At 42.8% G+C, this 27,440-nt stretch overlaps 1 protein-coding gene across 1 annotated transcript in view; it reads right to left on the reverse strand.

Annotated features, from left to right (window-relative positions):
• Positions 1-27,440, reverse strand: part of Zyg11b (zyg-11 family member B, cell cycle regulator) — a 57,154-nt gene that overhangs the window by 22,325 nt on the left and 7,389 nt on the right. Inside the window, exons 2-5 of the mRNA NM_001426994.1 lie at positions 14,484-14,649; positions 8,950-9,704; positions 3,073-3,213; positions 196-372 (exon numbers count right to left, since the gene is read on the reverse strand). Coding sequence (NP_001413923.1) covers positions 196-372; positions 3,073-3,213; positions 8,950-9,704; positions 14,484-14,649 — 1,239 coding nt within the window. The remainder of the gene's footprint in view (positions 1-195; positions 373-3,072; positions 3,214-8,949; positions 9,705-14,483; positions 14,650-27,440) is intronic.

A 27,440-nucleotide genomic window follows, 5' to 3' on the forward strand; every position in this document is an offset into this window, starting at 1 on the left:
CCTAATCTCAGGACTTTGGAAATGGATTTGAGAGGATCAGGACTTCAAGAGCAACTTGGGCTACATGAGCTCCTGCTTCAAAAGAGCAAAACAACAAACAAAACACCTGCTTTATTAAACTCAACTATGTGCAAGTAGGAGGCAGTAAAGGACAACCCAGGACCACAGAGTGGGAATTCGAAGGTGTCTGCTTACCTGCTGGTGATTAGGAAAATGTTCCATGGCCTTGAGCAGCAAATGGGTCACGTCGGCGAGGAGCCGGACAGGCATGCCTAAGGCAAGGTCCTGTTTAGTTAAGTTAAACACACAGGCACTTGCAGCCAGCTGCACAGGCAAATTCATAGGATGGTTTCTCATCCCAGTAACCACAAGCTGAAAATAACAAAAAGACAATTAGTGCTCTTAATTCACCTCATAAATCCAAACCCTCATCATAGAATGAGGCTGCTTTGCAGTTGCTCCAGAGTAACCTCAAAAGCACGTTCACATGCAAAGAGCCTAGGGCAATCATTCTCAATTCCCTGTCCCTTCCCTGACAGTGCTGCCAGTTAGATGCAATGAAACACAGCCTCTCCCCGATGAGAAAACTGTCTTCGTTCCCCTCTAAGGTCTTCCGCATTCTTCAGTTTGGCTGAAAACTTAGCTTTCTTTCAAATTTATTTTATACCTGGACAGTGGTGAGACCTACCTTTAATTCTAGCACTCAAAAGGCAGAGAGGCAGGCTGATCGCCGTGAGCTCAAGGCCAGATTGGTCTACAGAGTTCCAGGACAGCCAGGGCTCCACCACAGGGAAGAAGCCCTTTCTCTAAAACAAACCAACCACCAAATTTTGTTTGTTTGTTTACCAGAAGAGGGCATTGGATCAGTTGGAACTGAAGTTACAGATAGGTAGTTGTGAGTCACTGGCAAGTGCTCTTAATTAAACACTGAGCCCTCTATCCAGCCCTGGAAAACCTAGCTTTTAACCACACTAAAAAAACAGACCTAACTAGACAAGAACTTCAGATTCTAACTACCCCATGCATTCTCCTTACCAAGACACAAACATACATGCCACCTTCCCCACCCATAAATGATCTTTTGTCAGCCTTTCTACAGTTGATTTCTCCATGGATTTACCAGATAATTTCCTTGTCTGTCTACTCAAGGAAATGATTACATAAGATTTATAGAAAAGATACAGGTATAGATCCCTGCGGCCCAGGTAGCCTTATCAAATCTAAGTTTCTTGTATTCATAAATATGTTGGTTATTATTATTTATGAATATTTGTGCTCAAACACAAGTAAGTATTCTACCACTAAGCTATACACTGGGTGCAGCAAATATGCTGTTATAACTACCCAGCCATCTCTCTCTTGAGACAGGGTTTCAGTACATAGCCCTGGCCAGCCTAAAACTCAATTTGTAGACCAGGCTGGCATCAAACTCAGAGAGAATTGCTTGTCTCTGTCTCACAAGTGCCAGAGTTAATGGCAAACACCCACGCCTGACTTTAAATTTTTATTAAGACAAGGACTCCTTACTTTTCTTTTTAAAGATTTACTTATTTTATTTATATGAGTACACTGTAGCTGTCTTCAGACAGACCAGGAGAAGTCACGGATCCCATTACTGACGGCTGTGAGCCGGCATGCGGATGCTGGGAGTCAAACCTGGGAGTCTGCGAGAGCAACAAATGCTCTGAACCCTCTGCGCAGCCTCAGGCGCTCCCTCTGAAACCCAGGTCGCTCTCAGACTTGCTGTGGAGCTCACTTGGGGTCTAACTGGTGATCCTTCTACCTCAGCCCCTGAATCCTGAAGTTAAGGATCGACTCCCCCATGTTGAGCTGAATATACCTGTGTGCATGTGTGGTGCGTGGTTGTAGGTGTGTGTGGGTGGGTGCTGTGTGTGTGGATGTGGAGGTGGTGTGTGTGTGTGTGTGTGTGTGTGTGTGTGTGTGTGTGTGTGGATGTGGAGGTGGTGTGTGTGTGTGTGTGTGTGTGTGTGTGTGTGTGTGTGTGTATGCTGTTTTGTGTCATAGTAAGGACTGAACCTAGGACCACACATAAAAAAGACAGGACTGTTAACATGGGTTACAGATCCAGATCTACATTAGTGGAACTTTTTTGTTTTTGAGACAAGGTCTCACCATGTAGCCCTGGCTGACCTAAAACTCACTATGCAGACTAGGGTGGCCCCAATTTGCAAAGATCTCTCTACCAATCGAGCCACATTTACTTTGGGGATGTGGGTAGTGTGTGTGAGTGGTGTATGTGCATGTGTGTGTAGATATGGAGACATGGAGACTGGAGGAGAGAACTGGTTGCCCTGCTGTGTCACACTACACCTCATGGGCCTTCCCTGGGGCCAGCGAGCCCTAGCAATCTCCTGTCTCACCTGGCCCCAGCACAGGAGCTAAGGCACACAAAAACCACTGGCCTTTTTAATGTGCTGCTAGGAGCTAAACTCTGATCTTCATGCTTGCCCAGTAATGCTTTTTCCCAGTGAGCCGTCTCTGTAGCCACCCTACCTTACAGAGTTCTAATATTTTTCTATAAAGCTCTTCTGAGTGGGAAGCCATCCAAGGTTGGCAGACAGAGCAGGACACAGAGCCCACCCTATACTTTCATTTTTTTGTAATAAAACATCACAGGGGATACTACTGGTCTGAAGTAATTATATAGCACTGGAAAGCATTACTTAATGAGACTACTATAACTTCAATAATGATATGCAATTAACTTCTCATTTATAATTAATAACTGGAACTGGGATCATCAATCCTATTAAAAACAATAAAGAAGGGGCTGGAGAGATGGCTCAGTGGTTAAGAGCACTGTCTGCTCTTCCAGAGGTCCTGAGTTCAAATCCCAGCAACCATATGGTGGCTCACAACCATCTGTAATGAGACCTGATACCCTCTTCTGGTGTGTCTGAAGACAGCTACAGTGTACTTATATAATATAATAAATAAATAAATCTTTTAAAAAAAACAATAAAGAAATAAAATAAAAGTCAAAGACTAAATACACAAAATCTACTAGAAAAGTAATTTCAAATTTTTTCATCACCAGTTTCTTGTTCTTACCTTTAAAATGTCTGGCTTTGTTTTCTCCATCACATGAGTCAGGCTAAAAAGATGAAACAAAGCCTCCCGGACAAAAAATGCCCGTTCACTGTACCGCCTTAGCGCTTCTGCAATTTGGGTTTCATTGGCTTCTCCAGATACCTGTGGACAGAGCCAAAAGATGAGTCTTTAGACTTCTTCTCACCCTCACCTCTCCCCGTCTTAACATCAGCTGTAAATGGTACTTAGCATAACCAAATAAGATATGAAACAAGTGGGATGGTTCTTCCTAACCACCCACAGCCATCATCCTCCAGAGATGCAGACTGGACGAAGAACTCGACATAAGCCTGTAGGGAGCATTTCCTACACAGCACCTAGAATAAATCTCTAGACATTTAACTCTGTTGTCATTTAACTCTTGCTGTCTCAGATTCAGGCTGCCTCTTAGGGTAAATTCTTTCCCTTGAATCCTAACACGATTGGCATTGTTGGCCTTTCTCTCGATCCTTCGATAAGCCAAGCTCTGCCTCAGCAGGTCATCACATACAATGTCCACTTTAAAAACGTTCTCTCAGGGCTGGAGAGATGGCTCAGCGGTTAAGAGCACTGACTGCTCTTCCCGAGGTCCTGAGTTCAAATCCCAGCAACCACATGGTGGCTCACAACCATCTGTAATGAGATCTGATGCCCTTTTCTGGTGTGTTTATATATAATAAATAAATCCTTTAAAAAAAAAAAAAAAAGAGCACCCGACTGCTCTTCCAGAGGTCCTGAGTTCAATTCCCAGCAACCACATGGTGGCTCACAACCACCTGTAATGGGATCTGATGTCCTCTTCTGGTGTGTCTGAAGACAGCTACAGTGTACTTATATATAATAAATAAATAAACCTTTAAAAACGTTCTCTCTTTGCTTCACTAATTTGTACTTACACTTCCTACATCAGGTCAAGCCCATCTTTAGAGAAAGCCTTTCCTGACGCACCAATCTAAGTCAGGTTCCCCCAAATCTCTTTTTCCTAGTTATGATGATTCTCCACTTAGCGACCCATGTAGTGTAGTGTGGTGACCACTCACCGAACACCAACAGTGACCGTAGAACACTTAGCACATATTCATCTAATAGATCTGTTAATTTCCCCAGATCTATCGAGCTCCCTAAGAGGGTTTATTCAAAATTAAATATAACTTAATTCACAAAGGTTAATATAATTATGTGAAACTGTGGTTCAGGGACCACTGTGCAATCAAATACAGATAATGAGAAGTGAATCTATAAAGTAACCAAACTAGCAAGCGAGAAAGAAACAATTAAGATACACAGCTGTTGAGAGGGCTCCGTCAGGGGGTGGGATGCTTGATTGGCATATATGACAACCCTAGTTTGATCCATGAACCTCAAGTAAAGGTTGTAGAGGAGAAACAATTTAACAAAGGTGTGCTCTGACATGTACACCCTCTCCAGAGCACATGCATGTACACATATATCATGCGTGTACAGACACACATACAATAGCCAAGACATCATAATGATCTCCAATGAATGATCAGACCTAGGTACTGTATAATCCCCAGTGAATTATAACTGATTCTACATACCAATAGGTACTGACTTTACAGGAACGTATGACTAGACATCACGGACAGCCCAGTCAAAGAATACAACATGTAAGGGTCTTGCCAAAAAGATCAAACTTTAATCTAATTAAACTCCAAACCTAGCCAGTAATTTGTACAAAATATAGGAATGGTGGCTCACAAGTGAATCTCGACATTTAGGAGGTTGAGGAAGGAGAATCCTAATTTCAAAACAAGCCTGAACCACACAGAAAGTTCCAGGTCAGTGTGTGATACAGCAATACCCTACCTATCCCAACCCCTAACCCTCCCCCTCAAAAAAGAAATATGGACTTTGTGCATGTGTAACCAAAAAAAAAAAAAAAAATCTAAAATTCTATTAAGAGGAAAGTTCTGAAAGTCTGAGGGAACTGGTCTTGTTTGTTTTGTTTTGAATGAGACAATTTCATTATGTATCCTTGGCTGGCCTAGACCAGGTTGGCCCAAAACAGTGATTAACCTGCCTATGACTGCCAAGTGCGGGGATTAAAGGCACGCACCACCAGTAGACAAGTTTAAGGGAAAAGAAAAGGAAGGAATGGCCTATGAGATTAGAATAAAAAAAAGGCACCGTCATCCAGCATGAAAACTGAATTCAGTTCCTGGGACACACACAGACAAACCAAGTTGTCCTATGATCTTCACAGGTAAACTATGGCACATACTTATACATGTAATAATTTTTTAATTTTAGAAAAAGAAAGAAAAGAAAGAGGGGGTTGGCTGGGCAGTGGTGGCGCATGCCTTTAATCCCAGAGGCAGAGGCATGAGGATCTCTGCGGGTTAAAGGCCAGGCTGGTCTACAGAGCAAGATCTAGGGCAGCCAGAGTTATACAAAGAAACCATCTTGACCCCCCCCCAAACACCCCAAAAAAGGAAGGGAGGGAGGGAGGGAGGGAGGGAGAGAGGGTGGTAGGTGTAGGACATGCCTTTAAACCCAGTGACAAGGAGGCTGGAGGACAGAGTCCCAGCTAAGGAGTTCCAGGTGAGTCAGGAACCACAGTGATAACCTGTCTCAAAAAAGGCGGGGAGCTGTGAGGAGTGGGCACAGTGTTATAGGCCTTTAATTCCAGCACATGGGAGATAGGAGGACCTCTGAGTTTGAGGCCAGCTATGGCTACCTAGTGAGATCCTAACTCAAAAGAAAAAAAGGAACAGAGCTGTGAAGATGGCTTAGTGGTGGGGTTGGGGATTTAGCTCAGTGTTAGAGCGATTGCTTAGGAAGCGCAAGGCCCTGGGTTCGGTCCCCAGCTCCGAAAAAAAGAACCAAAAAAAAAAAAAAAAAAGACTTAGTGGTTATAAGGGTACCTGAGTTTGATTCCCAGCATCACACATAAGACTTAAAAATCTAAAAAATAAAAACAAAAGGGAAGAGAAAGAGGAACCCATTAACTACAAGATGTTGCAAAAACACCCCAGGGATGAGCAGCTGCCTCAGAGGTTAAGAGAGCATGTTGCTCTTGCAGAAGATTAGAGTTTGATTCCCATCACCCACACTGAGCAGCTCACAAGCTTCATGGGGAAATCCAGCTTCTTTAGCTTTCACTGTCTGTCTGTCTCTCTTTCACATACATGCACACAAATATATATATAGAGAGAGAGTTTTGGTTTTTTGAGACAGGGTTTCTCTCTGTACCCTCGATATCCTGGAACTCACTTTCTAGACCAGGCTGGTCTCAAACTCAAAAGATCTGCCTGCCTCTACGTCCCAAGTTTGGAGATTAAAGTTGTATGCCACTGTGCCCCACCTAAAATAAATCTTTAAAAAGACATTCCAAAAGAAGTGTTTTCACCTTTATTTATTGAAGACATGTGTACCATGGCTCATGTGTGGAGGCTAGGGGGCAATTTGAAGGAATCTGATGACCTCGGTTCAATTCCTGGGACCCACATGGTACAGAAGATAAATACCTGATTTATCTGCACCATGCAGAAGCATGCACAACTCCTCCAATAAGTAAGTGTAATAAAAGTCAAGACCCGGGGCTGGAGAGATGGCTCAGCGGTTAAGAGCACCGACTGCTCTTCCAGAGGTCCTGAGTTCAATTCCCAGCAACCACATGGTGGCTCACAACCATCTGTAAAGAGATCTGATGCCCTCTTCTGGTGTATCTGAAGACAGCTACAGTGTACTTATATATAATAAATGAATAAATCTTTAAAAAAAAAAAAAAAGTCAAGACCCTAAAAAAGCGCACAAAATAAAATACAATAAGCAGAACTAAAGTAAAAGAATAATGGCTTCTCAGACCGGAAATATCCGTTATAGAAACAAAATAAAACACAACTTAGCAAGACTGTGGCAATGGAAGGTTTCAAGATCAGAAGCCTTAGAAAATGAGGGAAATCATGGTAAAAGAAAACGAGAAGCAATAAAACAAGGAAGAGAAAATAAAACACGGCCAGTGTGATATCTAGAAGCTAAGCAAAGTCTTACAAGGAAGAAATCAACGGCAACTGAGTCCAATACCACTAGGATGAAGTCTGAGAATTAACACTGGATTGAGCAGATTTCCAGGAATTCTTAGACGTTCAGAGCCATAGCCTGGTTGATAAATCGAGCAGCAGGAACAAGGTGGCCAGCGACTGGAAGAACCGAACTTGGGAAGTGCAAGGCTGAGAAAACTAATGGTGACAAAAACCACAGGAGGAATTCTGAAACCAGCTGTGGTGGGGTTGAAACCAAGGAAAAGGCAAACCACAACCTAGTTCAATAGAGGGTGGAGCGTAGTGGGAAGCACACAAGCTTCCGATTCTAACATTCTGAGACATGGGGCAGGTACTAACATCAGCAGGCCGTGACCCTTAAGAAAACCATTTCTGAGGCTAGAGAGAGATGGCTCTGCTGTTAGGAGCAAATGGTAAACATGCATCCAAGCAAAACATTTGCATACACAAAATCAACCAAAAAAAAGAGAACATCTTTTGGGACAAGTTATAGAGGCACACTCCTTTAATCCCAGCACTCTAGAGATAAAGGCAGAAGGATCACTGTGAATTCAAGGTCAGCCTCCTGCACCAGCAGGGTTCCATGCCAGGCAGGGCTACACAGTGATGAGACCCCATTTTTAAGAAACAAAGAACGAAAGAGTGAGGGGGGGAGGGAGGGAGAGAGGGAAGGAGGGAGGCAGGCAGGCAGGCAGGCAGGCAGGCAGGCAGGCAGGCAGGCAGATAGGAAAAATCCATTTTTTTCTTTTTCTTTTTTAATGCATTGGTATTTTGCTTGCAGTGTCTGTGTGAGGGTGTTGGACACCTAGGAACAAGAGCTACAGTCAGTTGTGAGCTGCCATGTGGGTGCTGGGAAGTGAACCCAGATCCTCTGGAAGAGTAGACAGTGCTCTCAACTGCTGAGCCATCTCTACAGCCCCCAACTATTTTTTTAAATTAGATACAGTGGCTCACATCTGTAATCCCAGCATCTGTAAACTGAGGCACCAAAGCAAGCAATGCTTATGAAAGTACCATAGATGCCTGCCCCACATAAATACTGGGAAATTATATTGGCTGGTTTTGCATCCATTACTGTGGCCTTATGAGCCGGCACATAAAGCCAAAAAACAACCCTACACTAATCACAATACTGAGATAACCATTTCAGACACCATTCTTACCAATTAAACTGAATAATTCCAACAAAAGATAGAGGCATTCTGAGCTCTCTTCCTTCAACCTGAGGTGGCAAATCAGTAGTCAAAGAAATAACTTTATACATATTTGAATTAAAAAGTTTTAATGTCTTTTCTTGATTGTTCTGAGACAGGTCCTCATGATATAAACCTGACTACCTGGTCCTTGCTATGTAGCCTTGGCTGGCATCAAACCCTCCTGTCTCAGTCTTCTACAGACATGAAGCTCCATGCCTGAGTCACTCTTTAAAATATATATTACTTACTTACTTATGTGTATGATTTTGTCTGCATGTATGTCTGTTCACTACACATGTGCCTAGTGCATGTGAATAGTAAAAGAAGGCATCAGATCCCCTGGGACTGGTTACCATGGTTGTAAGCTACCACGTGGGTATGCTGGGGGTTGAACCCAGGCCCGGTCCTCTGGAAGTACAGCCAACACTCTTAACCACTGAGCCATCTCTCCAGCCCTCCCCCCCCCTGGGCTTTTAATTGGGATTATTATGCTAATGCAAGCCTTCCCACTATACAATTATTTCCATACCTTGTATCATAGTGTTTCAAATATTACACATTTACCCTAATGAAGACTTGAGGAACTAAAAAGAAAAACCAACCAGTCAAACAAAATACAAGTTTTAAAATCTAACCTTCAAGTGTCCTTTGCCCGTAAGGAACTCAGAGTACCCAGCATCTGTGGCCAGCAAACCTACAAATTGCATGCTGGGCCGCTGCAGTATAAAGGCTTCAACAGCTTTATCTGTCACGTGCTTTCTCCCGGAAACATCCAGGGAGACAAGATTGGGCAAGATGTCCTTTTGCTCTAATAATCGAAGGGCTATGTCTGATGTAAACTGCTTATCATCCGAGATGTCAAGATGATTCAGATGTTTTAGTTCCCGAACAACATCCAAGATCTGGGTAGTTGTCATTTTTAGACATTTCAAATGATGCATGGTGAGCGACTTGAGTCTGTCTTTGCAGGCCAGCAGGGCAGTGATATCTGTGATTGAGGTGTTGGAAATATCCAGGCTCTCCAGTCTAGGCAAGGAAGCCACTTCAGCCAGATCTTCGTTGTAAAAGAGCACGTTAGTGATGCTCAGAGCCCGAAGACCAGAGAGCCGGCTGAAGCACCGCTCGTACGGATCCTCGAGGGACAGGGTTAACGAGTTTAGTACTAAGCACTGAAGATTCTGCTGGATCCACTTGTTACTGCCAAGGCCACTTATGATGTCTGTGATAGTGATGTCAGCATTCACACCTGTGGCATCGAGTTCTACTAGCTTGTGGTGGCAAAAGGCTTTCCGGAAAGCAACAGCAGAAATCTTGGCTTTGCGAATGCAAGCTCGCTTTAGGCGCATCTGGTTACCTCTGAAAATTCCCACAGTTCCATCATTCAGGAGACCTGGGGAGAAATAAGCAGCATTTTAAATATATATATACACATACACACACAAAAACAAGAACAAAAACAAAAAACCAAAAACAAAGAATAGCAAAAAAATCCATCACACACCAACATACTTCCATGTGCCTTATTTTACTTGCTTGATACAATTTGGTGAGATGAAGATATTGTTGCCTAGACTAAGCCACAAAAGAAAACTTTCCAAGTTTATGGAGCTTGAAACAGCAGAATCAGAATGGGACAGACATTGCAGAGATTCACCAACACCTGGTTCTCTTCATCCTATAGATACATAAGCAGCTATGCTTCCTCACAATCAGGTAGGACCACATGCCAGTTAGAGCTAAAGGGCTGTAGGCTTAAGCACCTGAGAACCAACTGTGATTCCCTATGCTCTCTTCTTCTGTGACAAAGGAGAGAACTTCAAGTTCTAGAGAAGTGGTGTTATGAGGGCTGGTCTCCATCAGTCTGGATACAAAGTAACTATGGAAGAGAACCTTCCAGGGACTTTGCACAGTTTATGCATGAGTGAGGTTTAAACTTTACACTAATATATTGATACCAATATATTTCTAATTTAAGTTCACAATACATTATTACATATATAAGCATATTTATACACATAGTATATAGTTAGAATTCATTATTAAACCACTAGCCACACACCTTTAATCCCAGCACCCAGAAGGCAAAGACAGGCAGATCTCTGTGAGTTTAAGGCCAGCCTTACCTACATAGCCAGCTCCAGGGCAGTAGAAATACATACAGACCCTGTCTCAAAAAATAAACAACAAACAAACAGCCAGATCTGAAACCACTTTATTTTAGTTTAGTTTTTTTTATTTGTTTGGTTGCTTTGGTTTGGTTTTTTATTTTGTTTTATAGAAAGGGTTTCCCTGTGTGCCCTAGCTGTCCTAGAATTTGCTTTGTAAACCAGGCTGGCCTCAAACCACACCTGGCTTTAGTTTTTTAAGTTTTTTTTTAAATTTATTATTTATTTTATGTATGTGAGTACACTGTAGTTGTCTTCAGACACATCAGAAGAGGGCATCGGATCAAATCCAGTTACAGATTGTTGTGAGACACCATGTGGTTGCTGGGAATTGAACTCAGGACCTCTGAAAGAGCAGTCAGTGCTCTTAACCACTGAGTCATCTCTCCAGCCCAGTTTTTTTAAGTTTTAAAATTTGTATTTAATTATGTATGTGTGTGCACATGTGTGCTCATGAAAGGTATGGAGGGGGCTGGGGATTTAGCTCAGCGGTAGAGCGCTTACCTAGGAAGCGCAAGGCCCTGGGTTCGGTCCCCAGCTCCGAAAAAAAGAACCAAAAAAAAAAAAAAAAAAAAAAAAAGAAAGGTATGGAGGTCAGAGGAAACTATGTGGAGTTAGTTCTTTCCTCCCACCACATGGACCCCTAGAATGGAACTCAGGTCTTAGGCTTGGCAGCAACCCTACTCACCCAGGAAACTATCAGCAACCTCTGCTGGGGTTTGTCTGTTTCTAAGTCCTGGTCTCACCTTGTATCTGATTGGCCTCAGACTTGTAGCCAGTGCTTGAAACCTTACTGAAATGGTTTAGCATCTAGGCATAAGTACTCACCATAACCCCAGCACTAAAGAGACTGAGGCAAAAAGATCACTGTGAGTTCACTACATAGTTAAACCCTGTCTGTCTGTCTGTCTGCCCCCCCAGTCTCACACACATATACATATACTTGAATACAGTAAGTAAAATAAGTAGGGCTTTTTTCCCTTTAAAAAGAGAAAAAAAGGGGTTGGGGATTTAGCTCAGTGGTAGAGAGCTTGCCTAGGAAGCGCAAGGCCCTGGGTTGGTCCCCAGCTCCAAAAAAAAAAAAAAAAAAAAAAAAAGAGAAAGAGAGAGAGAGAGAGAGAGAGAGAGAGAGAGAGAGAGAGAGAGAAAGGGGTTGGGGATTTAGCTCAGTGGTAGAGCGCTTGCCTAGGAAGCACAAGGCCCTGGGTTCAGTCCCCAGCTCCGGAAAAAAAAAAAAGAGAGAAAAAAAGCAAGCAAACAAAAAACCACCAGGCAGTTACAGATCTTCTGTGTAGGAAAATGCAAATAAAATGAGTAAAGGAAATAAAAAGTCACTCAGACATGACCTATAAAACAACAGTGTTGGGTTGGGGATTTAGCTCAGTGGCAGAGCGCTTGCCTAGGAAGCGCAAGGCCCTGGGTTCAGTCCCCAGCTGGGGGGGAGGGGGGGACAACAGTGTTGCAAGTATATGACACTTTGGAGCCATGTCTCAAAAAATATTACACATCAAACAACACCTACTAAGAAAAAAATAACAGCTGTACCTATAAAATGTCCTCTAAGACCAGTCTGTGGCTGTAAGCATTTGTGTCAAGATAAATAAATACTATGGAGTTAAAGGAAGGGTTTTTACTGTTATCTCAGCTAGTCCATACTACTGATGCCATTCAAGCTGGGAGATGGCCAATATCAAATCAGAGCTAAGGCCGTTTTTTTTTTTTGGTCTGAGGTTTGTAGCTAAGTGGTGGAGCACTTACCAGCCTGTTCAAAGCTTAGGTACCATTAGACATTTAAAAGTCTTCATGAAACTTGTGGAGAACAAAAACCGAGTGAAGCAAGCAGAGGGAATAGCTTAGCAACCAACTCTGGGCATGCAGAGTTGCAATAACACAGCCCTTTCTTAATAATGCACCTTGCAACCTGTCGGCACCCTGAGCCCCTGCACTCACCTGCACTCGGCTGCACATATGTCTGCTTTACCAATGGAAACAAATTACTCATTTATGCATTCACACCGAACACTATTTTTCTTTTTTTCTTTCCTTACATTTAATATAGATGGGGTGGAGGGTTTCTACAGAGGCCAGAGGGGGTTCTCAAGTGTCCTCACACTTCGTCATCTTCCAGACAGGGTCTCTTACTGAACCTGGAACTTGTGAGTCTTTATTTTTTTTTTTTTTATTTAAGTCAGGGTGGCCACAGTTGTCCTCTTGTTTTCATCCCTTAACACACCTAGCGTCTCACAAGACAGTGGGGATCCTAAGCCTTTATGCTTACGTTGCAAGTCCTTTACCCACTGAGCCATCTTTCCAGCATCCCAACAGTATTTTACACATACATCACAGTAAAACGGTAAGTCCAGCCTCTAAAAGCAGGGACATCAAACGTAGATATAGGAAGGCTGTACGGCACAGTGGGGAAGGCATATGTTTGAGGAGACAGATATGCAAATAACTGGGAATCTACCACTTACTAGCACTGTACTAAGTTCCAACATTTATATTTAAACAGGGATATTTATTACAATTCTATTGTTGCTAAGAAACACCATGATCAAGATAACTTATAAACTAAAGCATTTACTTAGAGCTTGCTGGTGTCAGACAGAACCCATGACCACATGGTAGGAATGTGGCAGCAGGCAGACAGGCACGGCACTGGAACAGTGGCTGAGAGTGTACATCTGATCCACAAGCACCAGGCAGAAAAAGCTAGAGCTAGCTGTGATGGTGTAAGTTTTTGAAACCTCAAAGCTCACCCTAAGTGGCACACCTCCTAATCTTTCCCAAATACTTTGCTTAACTGGGGACCAAGTACTCAAACATATGAGCCTAGAGGGGCCACTCTCATTCAAACCACCACACCTAATTGCTCATTCTATCTCCTAACTGTGAACAAATCATATTCCTTATTTGTCAGAGTTTTTAAACCCTAAAGAAGGACAGGTACTTTATTACAGTTTAATTTTACATTTTACAGTTAAATTTTAAACAGAAATAACAAAAAATCTCAATTACAGAACTATAATTTCACAGATAATACTTTTCCAATGTATTTTCAAGATGTAGCTTAGTTGGTAAAGTACCTGCCTAACATAAACAAAGCCCTGGGTTCAATTCCCAACATTGCACAAAACAACATGAACTGTAATACCAGCAACCTGGAACTTTGTGGTTGCAACACCATTAGGAGGCCATCTTCATTGACATAGAGAGTTTGAGGCTATCGTGGGATACATGAAATGTTAAAGAAATGTCTTAGAACATGTGTAAAATTATCTGTAATATCTCACTTTAAAAGTCAAGAGCAAGGGGTTGGAGATTTAGCTCAGTGGTAGAGCGCTTGCCTAGGAAGCGCAAGGCCCTGGGTTCGGTCCCCAGCTCCGAAAAAAAAGAACCAAAAAAAAAAAGTCAAGAGCAGAAACCAGTGTCTTCATAATAGTATGACTCTACCACTGTCAAGATAAGATGTATTTATATACATGTTGCCTTCTAACCAGAAGTGCTGTGGTTAAGAGAAGTTCCTTGTGACCTAAGAATCACTTTTTAGTCTTGAAGAGATGCTTAGTGGTTAAGAGCATTTGCTCTTCTTGGAGAGGGCCAGGGTTCAGATCCCAGTATCCACATAATGGTTCACGACCATCCCTAACTCCAGTTCAAAGGGACCTGGCACCTTCTGATCTCCATGGGTACCAGGGACACTCAGGTGCATATACATGCAAACACTCATCCATATATAAAAATAAATCTAAATGTGTGTGTGTCTTTTAAAGAATTGTTTCTCAAATCAAAAAAGAAAAAGTTTTGCCTAAGTTGGACAGAAAAAAATTAATTAAGTCTGAAGCAAAACATGTAAAAATACCTGAATTCCTTTTCCTAGAACCAGATTTTTCTGACTTTTTCTACTATTTCTAAGAAAATAATTAAATAAGCCACGACAGTACTTTAAAATCCAATGCCAACTAACAGCACACAATTTGTCTCTTTCATCTCTTATCATTTACCATGAAGAGCTATGGTCTGAAGAAGTCGATCAGCCACCTCCTGTGGAAATACTCCCGGTTCCTGCAGACACAGGGTTCCATCTTGTCTTGCTGAACAGAACTTCTCAAGGTTGGTGGTCAGGAAACTCAAGCAGATGTCAAGTAAGGAATAGGGAGATGCTTCCTCCTTGGAATACAGGAAGAAACATAAAATGAACAGATTAGTTTCCAGAAAAGCAGAGATGAAGGCACTCATTTACTCATTCACATGTGCTGCCTAGAGACAGACAGGGAACACTGTGATCTCAGAGATCCACCTGCTTCTGTGTTTGGAGGACTAAGTTAAAGTTGAGCTCCGCCAGGTGCAGCCACAGAGACAAAATTCTTAAACTATTGATTTTTACATCTGAATCCTTCTCTGCCCAGTCGTAGAGCAACCTGACAAACTTTTTTCTTAATTAGTGACTGATGAGAGGGCCCAGCCCATTGTGGGTGGTGCCATCCCTGGGCTGGTGGTTCTGGGTTCTATAAGGAACAAGGCTGAGCAAGCCAGAGGGAGTCCACCAGGAAGCAGCACCCCTCTACATCAGCTCCTGTCTCCAGGTTCCTGCCCTGTTTGGGTTCCTGCCCTGACTTCCTTCAACATGAACAGCAAACTGAAGTGTAAGCCAAATAAACCCTTTCCTTCCCAACTTGCTTCTTGGTCATGATGTTTTGTTGTAACAATAGTAAGCCTAGCTTAGACACCTTCCAAAATGTAATCTTACTTTACTTTTCGACTTAATTCCCTACAAAGTTTTCACTCAAATCTGATATGATTGAGTTGTATGTAAAATAATCTGAGTCAAGCAGGGTGGCTCACGCCCGCAAACCCAGCATCTGAGAGGCAGAAGCAAAACCATCCAAGTTCAACAATAAACCTGATTCCAGAAAACAAAACTGAACAAAATGGAGCCAATGTGATGTGTGTGCTTGAAATCCCATCAAGGGAGGCAAGGGCAAGAAAAACCAGGAATTCAGGGTCATCCTCTGCTACATAGTCAGAAGCCAGTCTGGACTACATGAGGTTCTGTTTCAAACAAACAAAAACAAAAAAGGGAATTTAGTACCTGTGTTACATTTCAATAAAACCAAAAGTGCATTTATTTAAGTTTTGTTTTGTGAGGTTTTTGTTTGTTACTTGAGGCAGAGTCTCATGTATCTTAGACTTTAAACTCCTGATCTTCCTACCACTACAGATGAGTGCCATCAGTCTAGGGTAAAAATAATAATAAAAAGTTTAACCAAGTTATTCTCGTCTGAAAAAAATCAGAATAAAGTATAAATACTTTAGTAACAGAAATAAACTCTTTTTTTTTCCCACATGGAGAGGTTTAATGAAAGAAAAAGGGTAGAGGAGAAGAAAGGTCGGCCAGGGGGAAAGGGGAAGGGGGGAAAGGGGAATGGGGGAAGGGGAAGGGGGAACGAGGAAGGGGGGAAAGGGGAAAGGGGAAAGGGGGAAAGGGGAAAGGAGAAGGGGGGAAAGGGGAAGGGGGGAAAGGGGAAGGGGGGAAAGACAGAGAGAGAGCGGGCACGCGCGAACAAAGAGCAAGGGGGGGGGGGTAAGAGGGGAGTCCAGAAATAAATTCTTAAAATGTTCCCAATAATAATATTAAAATATAAGTACAGTTATCCATCTATTAGGTACTTTCTGTTCAATTGTGCCATTTTATAATAATTAACCATTTTTCCTTTATTCCTCACCCTCACTTTAAAAACCTTTTCAGAGTATTTATTCTATATGTATGTAAGTATGTTTTGTATTCCCTTGTGTGTATGACACGGTGTGTAGATAGAAGTCAGAAGACAATTTGCTGGAAACATCAGGTATTAGAAGTAGTGAAACTGCTCTAATTCCTCAGTGGCAGACCTGGTGACATCAGAACCTCTAGGTAATAAGGTCTATGTTTTTGTCAAGTGCAAGAAGCACCCTTTAGGGATGATACTCAACACTGTCTTAAAAGGAGCAAAGCGCATTCAGATCCTTCGGTTCCCTTGCTACAAGACCCTGAAGAAGCAAGCAGTAAGACATAACACAGCTTACTAATGAGGAGGCACCTTCCCCACAGGTACTGGAGCTGGCTAGTTAGACCAGGCTGGCCGAGACTTGAACTGTAATCAAATCATACTAGGCAATTCAACCAGCTATCCTGACTTCAGCTGCACATCCATCTGTGTAAGACAGGATAACAGTGACACTTAGGATGCTGCTGTCAGGATGAGGTGAGCTGCTTAAGAGCTGATACAAGCCACTCAGTAACTAGCCTTCCCCAGAGTAATACAAGCCCAAATCTCAGACACATAAGACAACAGTTTCACCTGGCAGAGGTGGTGCTCTTCAATCCAGCACTCCGGAGGCTGAAGCAGGCAGATTGAGTTCAAGGCCAGCCAGGGCCACACAGAGACCTTGTCTCAAAAGACAAAACAACAACCAAAGTCATCAGATTCCTTTTTTTTTTTTCTTTTTTTCTTTTTTTCGGAGCTGGGGACCGAACCCAGGGCCTTGTGCTTGCTAGGCAAGCGCTCTACCACTGAGCTAAATCCCCAGCCCCCAGATTCTTTTTTTAAGATTTATGTATTTATTACATAAATTATTACAGCTGTCCAGACACACTAGAAAAGGACAGCAAATCCCATTACAGATGGTTGTGAGCCACCATGTGGTTGCTGGGATTTGAACTCAGGATCTCCGGAAGAGCAATCGGTGCTCTTAACCACTGAGCCATCTCAAAAGCCCAAGACATCAGGGTCTTACAGGTAATTTCTCAGGATAAAATTCACTTTAGTACTAAAAATGTGTTTCCTATTATAATTTCACTTGTTGGTATAAAAATATACTGCAACAGAGGTGGGCAGCTTATTTTAGTACACAATTCCAGATTTGAGTACATCACAGAAGGTAAATCAAGTCGTCAGGAGCTTCAACTACCCACACCATCTTCACAGAACGGAGAGAAACGAGCACATCCATGCTTGCCCAGATGCCCTTCTCCACTCTTGCATAGCCAGGACCCACTTTCAGGCTCAGTCTTCCCAAACCAATTAAGGCAACCCAGACAGCCCCCCAAGACAAGCCTGATATAGACAATCTCTCACTGAAATTCTTCCTGGGTGATTTTAGGTTGTGTCAAATTGACAACTAAATTTTCGCCAGGAGTGCAGGTCCTTTAGAGTTGCTGGCTTTATGTAGTGGGTTCACCTCTAACTCTTCTGAGTAAGTTCAAGATGTCTTCTCCTACTTGAAAGGTCCCCAAGGTTAACAAGTCCATCAAAAGACAACAGAAGCACTCCTAGTGTCCCTTTCCCATGCACCTCAAAGACTTTGCTGTTGTGTTTTGTATTGTTTTTAAGTACTTTTATTTATTTTTTTTTAAAGATTTATTCATTTATTATATGTAAGTACACTGTAGCTGTCTTCAGATACACCAGAAGAGGGCATCAGATCTCTTTACAGATGGTTGTGAGCCACCATGTGGTTGCTGGGAATTGAACTCAGGACCTCTGGAAGAGCAGTCAATGCTCTTAACCGCTGAGCCATCTCTCCAGCCCCTTTAAGTAAGATGACTCATGCCTTCAATCCTAGCAGGCAGGAGGCAGAGGCAGACAGGTGAGTGTGAGGCCAGCCTGGTCTACAGAGCAAGTTCCAGTACAGCCAAGGCTACACGAAGAAGCCCTATCTCAAAAACGCACATCCCAAGTCTTTTTACTACATTTTTATTTAATTACTATGTATGGTACATATGCCGAAGTGCACACACAGTTAGAACCTTCTGTCTTAGTCACTGTCCTACTGCAGTAAAGAGATACATGACCAAGGCCACTCTTAAAAAAGAAAGCATTTAATCAGAGGTTTGCTAACAGTTTCAGAGGTTAGTCCACTATCATCAGAATGGGGAACATGGGGGCATAAAGAACAACTTTATTATAGAGATTATTAATTTATTATTTTATAGACTAGATCTCACTATATTAACACAAGCCTAGGGGCCAGAAAGATGGCTCAGCAGGTAAAAGTGCTTGCCACAAAGTCTGATAATCTGAGTTTGATCCCTGGAAGCCATGTGGTAGGAGAGAGCCAACTCCTGTCACAATGTACTCTGATCTCCATATTCCTGTTTACATTTAAATAAATAAATGTAAAAAAAAATCAGTTTTTTAACCTTTAATTTTTTGCAAGTTTCCTTTTCTTACGTTTGTCTTTGTGTGTGTTGTCTGCATATGTGACATGTATGCTTCATGTCCACAGAGACAGAAGAAAGTACTGGATCCCCTAGAATGAATTACAGGTGATGAGCCACCACGTAGGTACTAGGAACTGAACCTAGGTCCTCCACAGGGGCAGCTAGTGCTTAGCTGTTAAGCCATCTCTCTAGTCCTAAGAGTTCACTTTTCAAGTATGTCTGTATGTCTGTCTATATATATGTATTCATTTATTTACTCATTTATTTATTTAGAAAAAGTGTGTCTGTGTATAGAGTGAGAGAGAGTGAGAGAGAGAGAGAGAGAGAGAGAGAGAGAGAGAGAGAGTGTGTGTGTGTGTGTGTGTGTGTGTCCAGAAAGTATATTGAAGGGGTTGGGGATCTAGCTCAGTGGTAGAGCGCTTGCCTAGCAAGCACAAGGCCCTGGGTTCGGTCCCCAGCTCCGAAAAAAAGAAAAAGAAAAAAAAGAAAGTATATTGAAGCTTGCGTTCTGGGAGTTGTGAGCCACCAGCATGGATGCTGGAAACCAAACTGTTGTCCCTGTAAGAGCAGTAAGTGCTCTTAACCTCTGGACCTTCTTTCTAGCACACGTACACAGGTGTTCTTGCCTTTTTTTTTTAAGATTTATTTTATTTTTATTGACATATACATGTCAGTATGAATATATCACGTGTTCATGGATACCCAAGGAAGTCAGAAGACTGACTATTTGATCTAAAATTACAGGCAACTGCCAGCAGCCTGATGTGAGTGTTGGAAACTCGGTCCTCTACACTCCTATCCCCTCTGAGCCATTTCTTCAACCTACACTTCATTTAATAATAATAGAAAGAATTGGCCTGGAACACTCTATGAGCTCAAGCTGCCCTCAGCGTCAAACTTCCTGCTCAGTTTCCGAGTCCTGTAGGTATGTATCATTACATCTGGCTGTGAAATATACTTTCATTAACATCTTTTTGAAGGACTCAGTAATATCTTGGACTTGGGACTCCAGATGTCTGAATTAAAATGCCGTTTACAAAACTATGTAAATTTATTAGGCAATGAATTTATTAGAACTTAGTTTTCCTGTACTTCAATCCATGACCTAAAAAATGCAGAAAACAACACCTACCCCCATGGGACTGTTGTCAGAATAACTACACTCTAACGCAGAACTCTTGAAGTAGTGCCAGCACGCTAACAGCTGAGTCAATGCTAACGCTTATTATAGAATGTAAGTTCCACCAGAAAGAAAAATGTTCTGTTCACTGATATAGTCATAAGCCTAAAATAACACCTACTGCATCACAGCCACAATGGGTATTAAACAGGCGAGCTGTCCAGCACAAACGTACTTCACTCCTTGACAAAAGAGACAACAACGGGAGGGAAATATTAAGTCACAAGGTTAGACCTGAAATGAAAGACTGGACCTGAGGCACAGACAAGCATCACCTCAGTACACACAGACCCACTTGACTCCTAACCACCCTACTTCCCAAGAAAGCACCTCTAGGGGTACTGATTTTTGCTTCTCTTGCACTGCCAGGGATTGCACAGCTCAGTGTCACTACCCCACTATTATCTTCTACCACTGAATCCACCAACTCAGACTTCTAGAAACAAGCATCTGAGACCAGGTGTAATCAAACCCCTCCACTCTACCCCTTTCTGACATCTAACAAGTGAGGAAAGTCAATAAGGTTGTCTCAAGGACACAGATGGTATCATCCTCCAGGATACATGTATTAGGGGCCGGAGAGATGGCGCTAGCTACTCTTCCAAAGGACCCAGGTTCAATTCCCAGCATCTACATGGCAGCTCACAACTGTAACTCAGTTCCAGGGAATCCAACACCATCACGTGACACGCATGCAGGGAAACCACCAGTCCGCATTTAAAAAAAAAATACAGGTATGATGAGCTACTGGACAAATGGGGGAATTGTTCCTGGTTTTGTGCTGAAGCTCAGACCCAGGTCTTTTGATTGCTTGTTTGTTTGAGATGGATCTCACTATGTACACCAGGTAGACTTGAACTCAGAGAGATCCCCTGCCTCTGCCTCTCTTGAGGTAAATAAGGAAGGAAAGAAAGTGAAAGAGAATAACATTAAATAGGCTTTAAGAGGCTAGAGGGCTAAAAAAAAAAAGTGTTTAGCCAGAAGTTCAAGATCATATTTAATAAGTTGAAGTCAATTCAGTCACCAGAAGATTCTGTTCATCTATGCCTTACCCCCAAAATATTTTCCATAAAGTGGACGTAAAAAAAGAAAAATAGGGGCTGGGGATTTAGCTCAGTGGTAGAGCGCTTGCCTAGGAAGCACAAGGCCCTGGATTCGGTCCCCAGCTCCGAAAAAAAAGACCAAAAAAGAAAAAAAAGAAAAATATTTTTATATAAAACTAAAAAGAATTTTGTTTTCTAGAGGGCTACTCCTACAAATTACAGATAAATAACTTGCACATATTTATATGAAGGGACTGGCTTTATAATTCTTCCAGAAGTCATGTGGCTTTCTCCCCCACTCTTCCCGTGCTAGGTCAAAGTACCAACAAGTTAGCAAAGGAAACTTATCTGATCTAGTACTCCTTATCACCCCACACTTCCCTCAGGAGTTTGACTTTCCTCTTTCCTCCCTCACAACTCACATAGTGAACATCAGTGTATGTGATCCTCTACAAGTCATACACATTTGTTCACTCAACACTTTTCTATCGACTCATGTACTAAGTGCTTATCACACAAAGCTGAAGAAAGACATTACATACAGTCCCCATTCGCAAACATCCCCATTCGCAAACAGTTCACAACTTGGAGACAGCCAGGTTCGTTAGCATGGCACCATAAAATCACTGCTACAGTGAAGTGGGAACCTAAGGGCTCTTTGGAAAGTCAGTTGTGTTAGATGCTGTTTTGCTGGGGCAAACATGTGAAGGAGTGTTGTCCTGAAGTGGACACAGGTGAAAGACTAAAACAGACCCGTGAAGGAATGTTTTATTGAACAGACACAGGAGAGAGGATGTTCTGCTAAAGCAAGCACGTGAAAGGACGCATGATGAAAGATTCTTTGCTAATGGCACGAAATGTATTGGTCCATCTTATATTATGTAGCTGGGCTCTATTTGTCCGTACTCCACAGAAATGCACCAAGAAACTTCTGGTGGTGTGCTGCAGTTTCTTGCTGCTTCTGCAGACTCAGGCTGATTAGCAGTGATGTCCGCTGAGACAGACGCACGACCCAGAGGACACATGATGTATAAGTAGGACTTGCTTGGCTTGTTTATAGAGCTAGCTGTACAGTGCTTATGGGTCTTGAGTCTTCAGGGGTCTTCACTTCCCTGACAAAGAATTTCTACTGTCCCTCCAGGTCCCTCGTGGTGACTAGAGCCAAGGCTGAGGCCTGGCTGTCTCTGCTAGGATGTCCCACTGCTGCTGATCTGTGTTTGCTATCCCAACTCTACAGAACTGGGCTGCTGTGTATCTGGGAAGTGTTTGCAAGTGAATCGAGCTGCCACTGCTGACCTGTGAACTGAACTGCCAATTTCCAGACAACACAGACAGGAGTTGCTCCAAAGAACCTTTCTAAACAGGTCCACCACCACCACCACCACCACCACCACCACCACCACCACCACCACCACCCCTCCTGCCGCTGCCCCCATATCCCTTCTTTCCTACCTCCTCTTCTGGGTGGTGGGCTAAAAGGGAGGTTAAAGTGTTTAGGAACCATCATTAAAAATAGGTTTTGAGGGGCTGGGGATTTAGCTCAGTGGTAGAGCGCTTACCTAGGAAGCGCAAGGCCTGGGTTTGGTCCCCAGCTCCAAAAAATAGAAAAAAAAAAAAGTTACACTACAGTGTGGAAGGGAACAAGCCATTGTAACTAAGGATTTCACAGTGGAAGTAAGGCTTAAGGGGATACCTGACAGCTTAATATTAACAACTGGGACATCATTCTAGACTTAAAAAAAAATAGTAAATTTTAGGAGTAGAACTCAGAGGCAAAGAACTAGAGTCCAGCGTTGTGTTACCATGCACAATACTTTATTCAACTATTTGTTGAATCCTACCACACATGAAACACTCACTATCAAACACAAAGTTCTTCCTTTATAAACCCACTGCTGCCCATGTAAACATATCACATCCTAACTTGTGTAATACAATGTGTGGTTACAAAAGTCATGAGACCAAACTAGCAAGACCTACCCATAGGTTTCATGTGGATCAGCGGAGTACACAAATGTACATGTATCCTCCCTCTGCTACAATACCAGTACTTGGGAGGTGAAGGGAGGAGGACCAGGAATTCGTCTGTCCTTGGTTACATAAAGAGTTCAATTCCAGCCTGGACTATCTGAGACCTCGCCTCCAGAGAGTAGTGGGGAAGGGATTGGAGATACTAGCAAGACGGCTGAGCAAGTCTTTAAAGACACTTGCTGTGTAAGACTGAAATCAGAGTTGGATCCCGAGAGCTCACATAAAAGGTAGATGGAAGGAACAGACTTCATGAAGTTGTCCTCTGACCTCCACGTCCAGACTGCACCATATATGTAACCTATTAACAGTAAATGAAATTTTAAAGAAAATGTAGAGAACCAAGAGTCATTCAACAACATTTCTCACTTCCTACTAGCTTTCCTTCCTACTCACGATGAAGCAGATTCAGTGTCATGTTTCTTGAAGGTTTTCAGTGCCAAAAGATACAAATTATTGGGATCTCCTGTCTCAGATAAAACAGGAAGAACAACAACAAAATCTGAGCAGGAAAGACAACATTCTCATTCTTATTTCCTTTTTCATGTTTTGTGGGTTCTAGAAATCCAAACTGGCCCTCTTGCTTACATGCCAGGTGTTTTGTAAGATAATTTGTACAAGCCTGACAGTCTTCTTCACAATTAGTATAAAAGATAAAAGTTTCAGTGCCAGCACAACTTGTCAAGGAAACATTTGTGTGTGTGTGTGTGTGTGTGTGTGTGTGTGTGTGTGTGTGTGTGTGTGTGTGTCTGTGTGTCTGAACAGAGGTTGACATCTAGTGTCTTCCTTAATCCCTTGTCATCTTATGTTTTGAGACAGGGTTCTCACTAAGCCTAAGAAACATCAACTTGCAGGTCAGGTAGTGGTGGCTCACACCTTTAATCCCAGCGTGTGGGAAGCAGAGGCAGGTGGATCTCTAAGTTCAAAGCCAGCCTGGTCTACAGAGTGACTTCCAGGACAGCGAGGGCTATTACCCAGCCATCAACTTGTTAGACTGGCTGGCCAATAAGCGCCAGGGGATCTGCCCACCTCCTCCCATGGGCACCAGGATTACAGCCCAGAGAACCACGCCCAGCTATTGACATGGGTGCTTCGGAAGTGCGTGAACTCAAGCACAACATGTTAACACAACAGACCCTTTACCCACTGAGCCATCTTCCCAGTTGTCCTTCCAAGTGCTTCATGAAAGGTATTTATCAGCATAAATCAAGGGCCATGAAATCCTTTGGAAAAATGTGTTGTTCTTAAAGGCAGGGCTTCACTACATATCCCTGGTTATCCTGGATCTCTCTATTGTAGACCAAGGACTCAAACTCATCAACATCTGCCTGCCTCTGCATCCCTAGCACTGGATGAAAGGTGTGTGCTACCACACCTACCAAACCTTTGGGTTTTGTTGTTTGGGGGGGAAGGTATGCACGCACTATACCTGGCTTCTTAAGTGCTATGAAATCTAACTCAAAATGTCTTACATGTTGGGTTAGGCAGGCACTCTCCCAGCTAACCCACATCAGCCTGTTACTACTGTTTCGTATGTCTGCATGGTGTATGGAGAGGGGGGATGCATGTGCCATGTTGCCTGTGCAGAAGTCACAGGACGACTTTGGAGTCAGTCTCCCCTCTCCCCTTTGCATGGATCCCTAGGATCAAACACAGACTGCCAGGCTTGCACGGCAGATGCCTTGACCAGCTAAGTCATCTTACCAGACAGTGTCGTTCTTGTTCTTAGAAAAAGTTCTTACGGAGTTGGGGATTTAGCTCAGTGGTAGAGCGCTTGCCTAGCAAGCGGAAGGCCCTGGGTTCGGTCCCCAGCTCCGAAAAAAAGAAAAAAGAAAAAAAAAAAAAAAAAGAAAAGAAAAAGAAAAAGTTCTTACAATGGCTCAGCGGTCAAGAGCACCCGACTGCTCTTCCAGAGGTCCTGAGTTCAATTCCCAGCAACCACATGGTGGCTCACAACCATCTGTAAAGAGATCTAATGCCCTCTTCTGGTGTATCTGAAGACAGCTACAGTGTAGTTATATATAATAAATAAAATAAAATAAAATTTAAAAAAAAAGAAAGAAAAAAAAAAAAGAAAGAAAAAGTTCTTACTATGTAGCCCTGGCTTGCCTGGAACTCCCCAGGCGAATCCCAGGGACCGGACTGAGGTCATCAGGCTCAGTGGCAAGTACCCTCACTTAATGAATCCTCTCACCTTCCCTCTCTCTTAGAAATCTTTTTTTCCCCTTTTGTTAAGTTTTAATTCAATAATCCATTTTTTTTAAATCCCACTTTAAAAGCCCTCAACCTTATTATTTTTTTAAAAAAAGGTCTCTCACTGAATCTGGAGCCCACTGCAGACAGATGAAAGTTCTGGTGATCCTCCTCCCTCTGTTTCCCCAGCAGCGGGAGGACAGGTGCTAGCCACGGTGGCCAGCTTTTCAGAGGGGTGCTGGGGCTCAAGACTGAGTGAGTCCTCATGCTCACATGCTAAGTAAGCACTCATCAAATGAGCCATCTCCCAGCCACCATCTGGTTTTTGCTGTTTTGTTTTTTATTTAGATTTATTCATTTTATATGTTTTATTTGCATGAATGTGTGTGCACCACAAGCACTCCTGCTGCTTTCAGAGGTCAGAAGAGGCCATAGGATCCCCTGGAACTGGAGTTCAGTTAGTTGTGAACCACCATGTGGGTGCTGGGAATCGAACCTAGGTGCTCTGTGAGAACAACAACTGTTCTTAACCAATGCGCCATCTCTCCAGGTCAAGTTTTGTTTTTGTAAGATAAGGTCTCCTGTGGCACCACCATGCTGGCCTTCTCCAACTCCCCATGTCATTGGTCTTGAACTCCTGATCCTCAGCCTCCTAATCCTGTGATTACAGGTCCTGCCATGTCCAGCTCTGCCCTGTCTTATAACAAGGCATTTACATGTATGTGACAAGGTCTAGATCTAACTATTTCATACTTCGAAGCCTTAGGAAAGTATTATTTATTCAGAAGGTGCCAAAGATGTGTTCTTGAGACTCGATAATAACCTTAAACATTGTTAGGTGGGCATGACAGCACGTGCCTCTGATCCTAACACTGGAGACAAACAGACAGAGCTCTGGGTCTGTGCGCCAGCCTGTCTACATTCTCGGCTCTAGGTCAGCCAAAGGGATAGCGAGTCTTTTCCCCTGCCCCACCCCCTAAAAAGAGAAAAAAGAGGGGTCAACGGTTAAGAGCAATGACTTCCAGGTCCTGAGTTCAATTCCCAGCAACCGCATGGTGGCTCACAACCATCTGTAATGGGATCTGATGCCCTCTTCTGGTGTCTGAAGACAACTACAGTGTACTTATGTAAATAAAATAAATTAAAAAAAAAGAAGAAAGAAAGAAAGGAAGGAAGGAAGAAAGAAAAGGAAAGAAAAGAAAAGAAAAGGAAAGAAAAGAAAAGGGAAGTGTATTTGGTCCCAGGCAATAGCCCAGTGATTAAGAGTACTTGCTGTTTTTCTAAAGACCTGAGTTTGACTCCTAGCACCTATACTGAGCAGCTTACAACCACCTGTAACTGTAGCTCCGGGGAATATGCACACCTTCTTCTGACCTCTGCAGGCCTATCCACACCCTGCTACTCTACTCCAAATAAAGATAAATAAATAAATGATTTAAAAGAACACTGCTGGGTTGGGTGGTGGAGGAGGTCATCCTTCATCTTAGTACTTGGGAGTCAGTGGCAGGTAGATAGATCTCTGTGTTCCAGGGCAGCCAGGACTAAAAGAACATTGTTAAAGTTATCCTTAGCTTCCCTATACATAAGTGTAATTTTTCTGTGCATTTTTACAGGATGACTAATACTTCATATAATCTATACTCAGCTATTATAGGACAATAAAGGTGTTATCAGCAATCCATGGGACAGGAGTATGGCTCAGAGGTAGAGCACCTGCCTTGGAACAAAGTTGAGTTTAATATTCAATGCTACAAAACATTTTTTTATTCCTGCCTGCCTGCCTCTGCCTCAAAGAGTACCGAGGTTAAAAGTGTGTACCAATGGGTCCAGCTACCAAAAAACAATCTTTAAAAGCAAACAAAATGTAATAAAGTTAAGAAACGCTAATACTCGGGGTTGGGGATTTAGCTCAGTGGTAGAGCGCTTGCCTAGGAAGCGCAAGGCCCTGGGTTCGGTCCCCAGCTCCAAAAAAAAGAACCAAAAAAAAAAAAAAAAGAAACGCTAATACTCAGTGGTAGAGTGCTTGCCTAGCAAACGCAAGGCCCTGGGTTCGGTCCCCAGCTCCGGAAAAAAAAAAAAAAAGAAACGCTAATACTCTAATTCATGACTTTCGCAAGAACTCTAATAAACACCGATTTTTTTAAAGATTTATTTATTTATTATATATAAGTACACGGTAGCTGTTTTCAGACACACCAGAAGAAGCCAACAGATCTCATTACAGATGGTTGTGAGCCACCATGTAGTTACTGGGATTTGAACTCAGGATCTCTGGAAGAGCAGTCAGTGCTCTTAACCACCGAGCCATCTCTCC

Source organism: Rattus norvegicus, chromosome 5 (assembly GCF_036323735.1).
Source record: "Rattus norvegicus strain BN/NHsdMcwi chromosome 5, GRCr8, whole genome shotgun sequence".
NCBI lineage: Eukaryota > Metazoa > Chordata > Mammalia > Rodentia > Muridae > Rattus > Rattus norvegicus.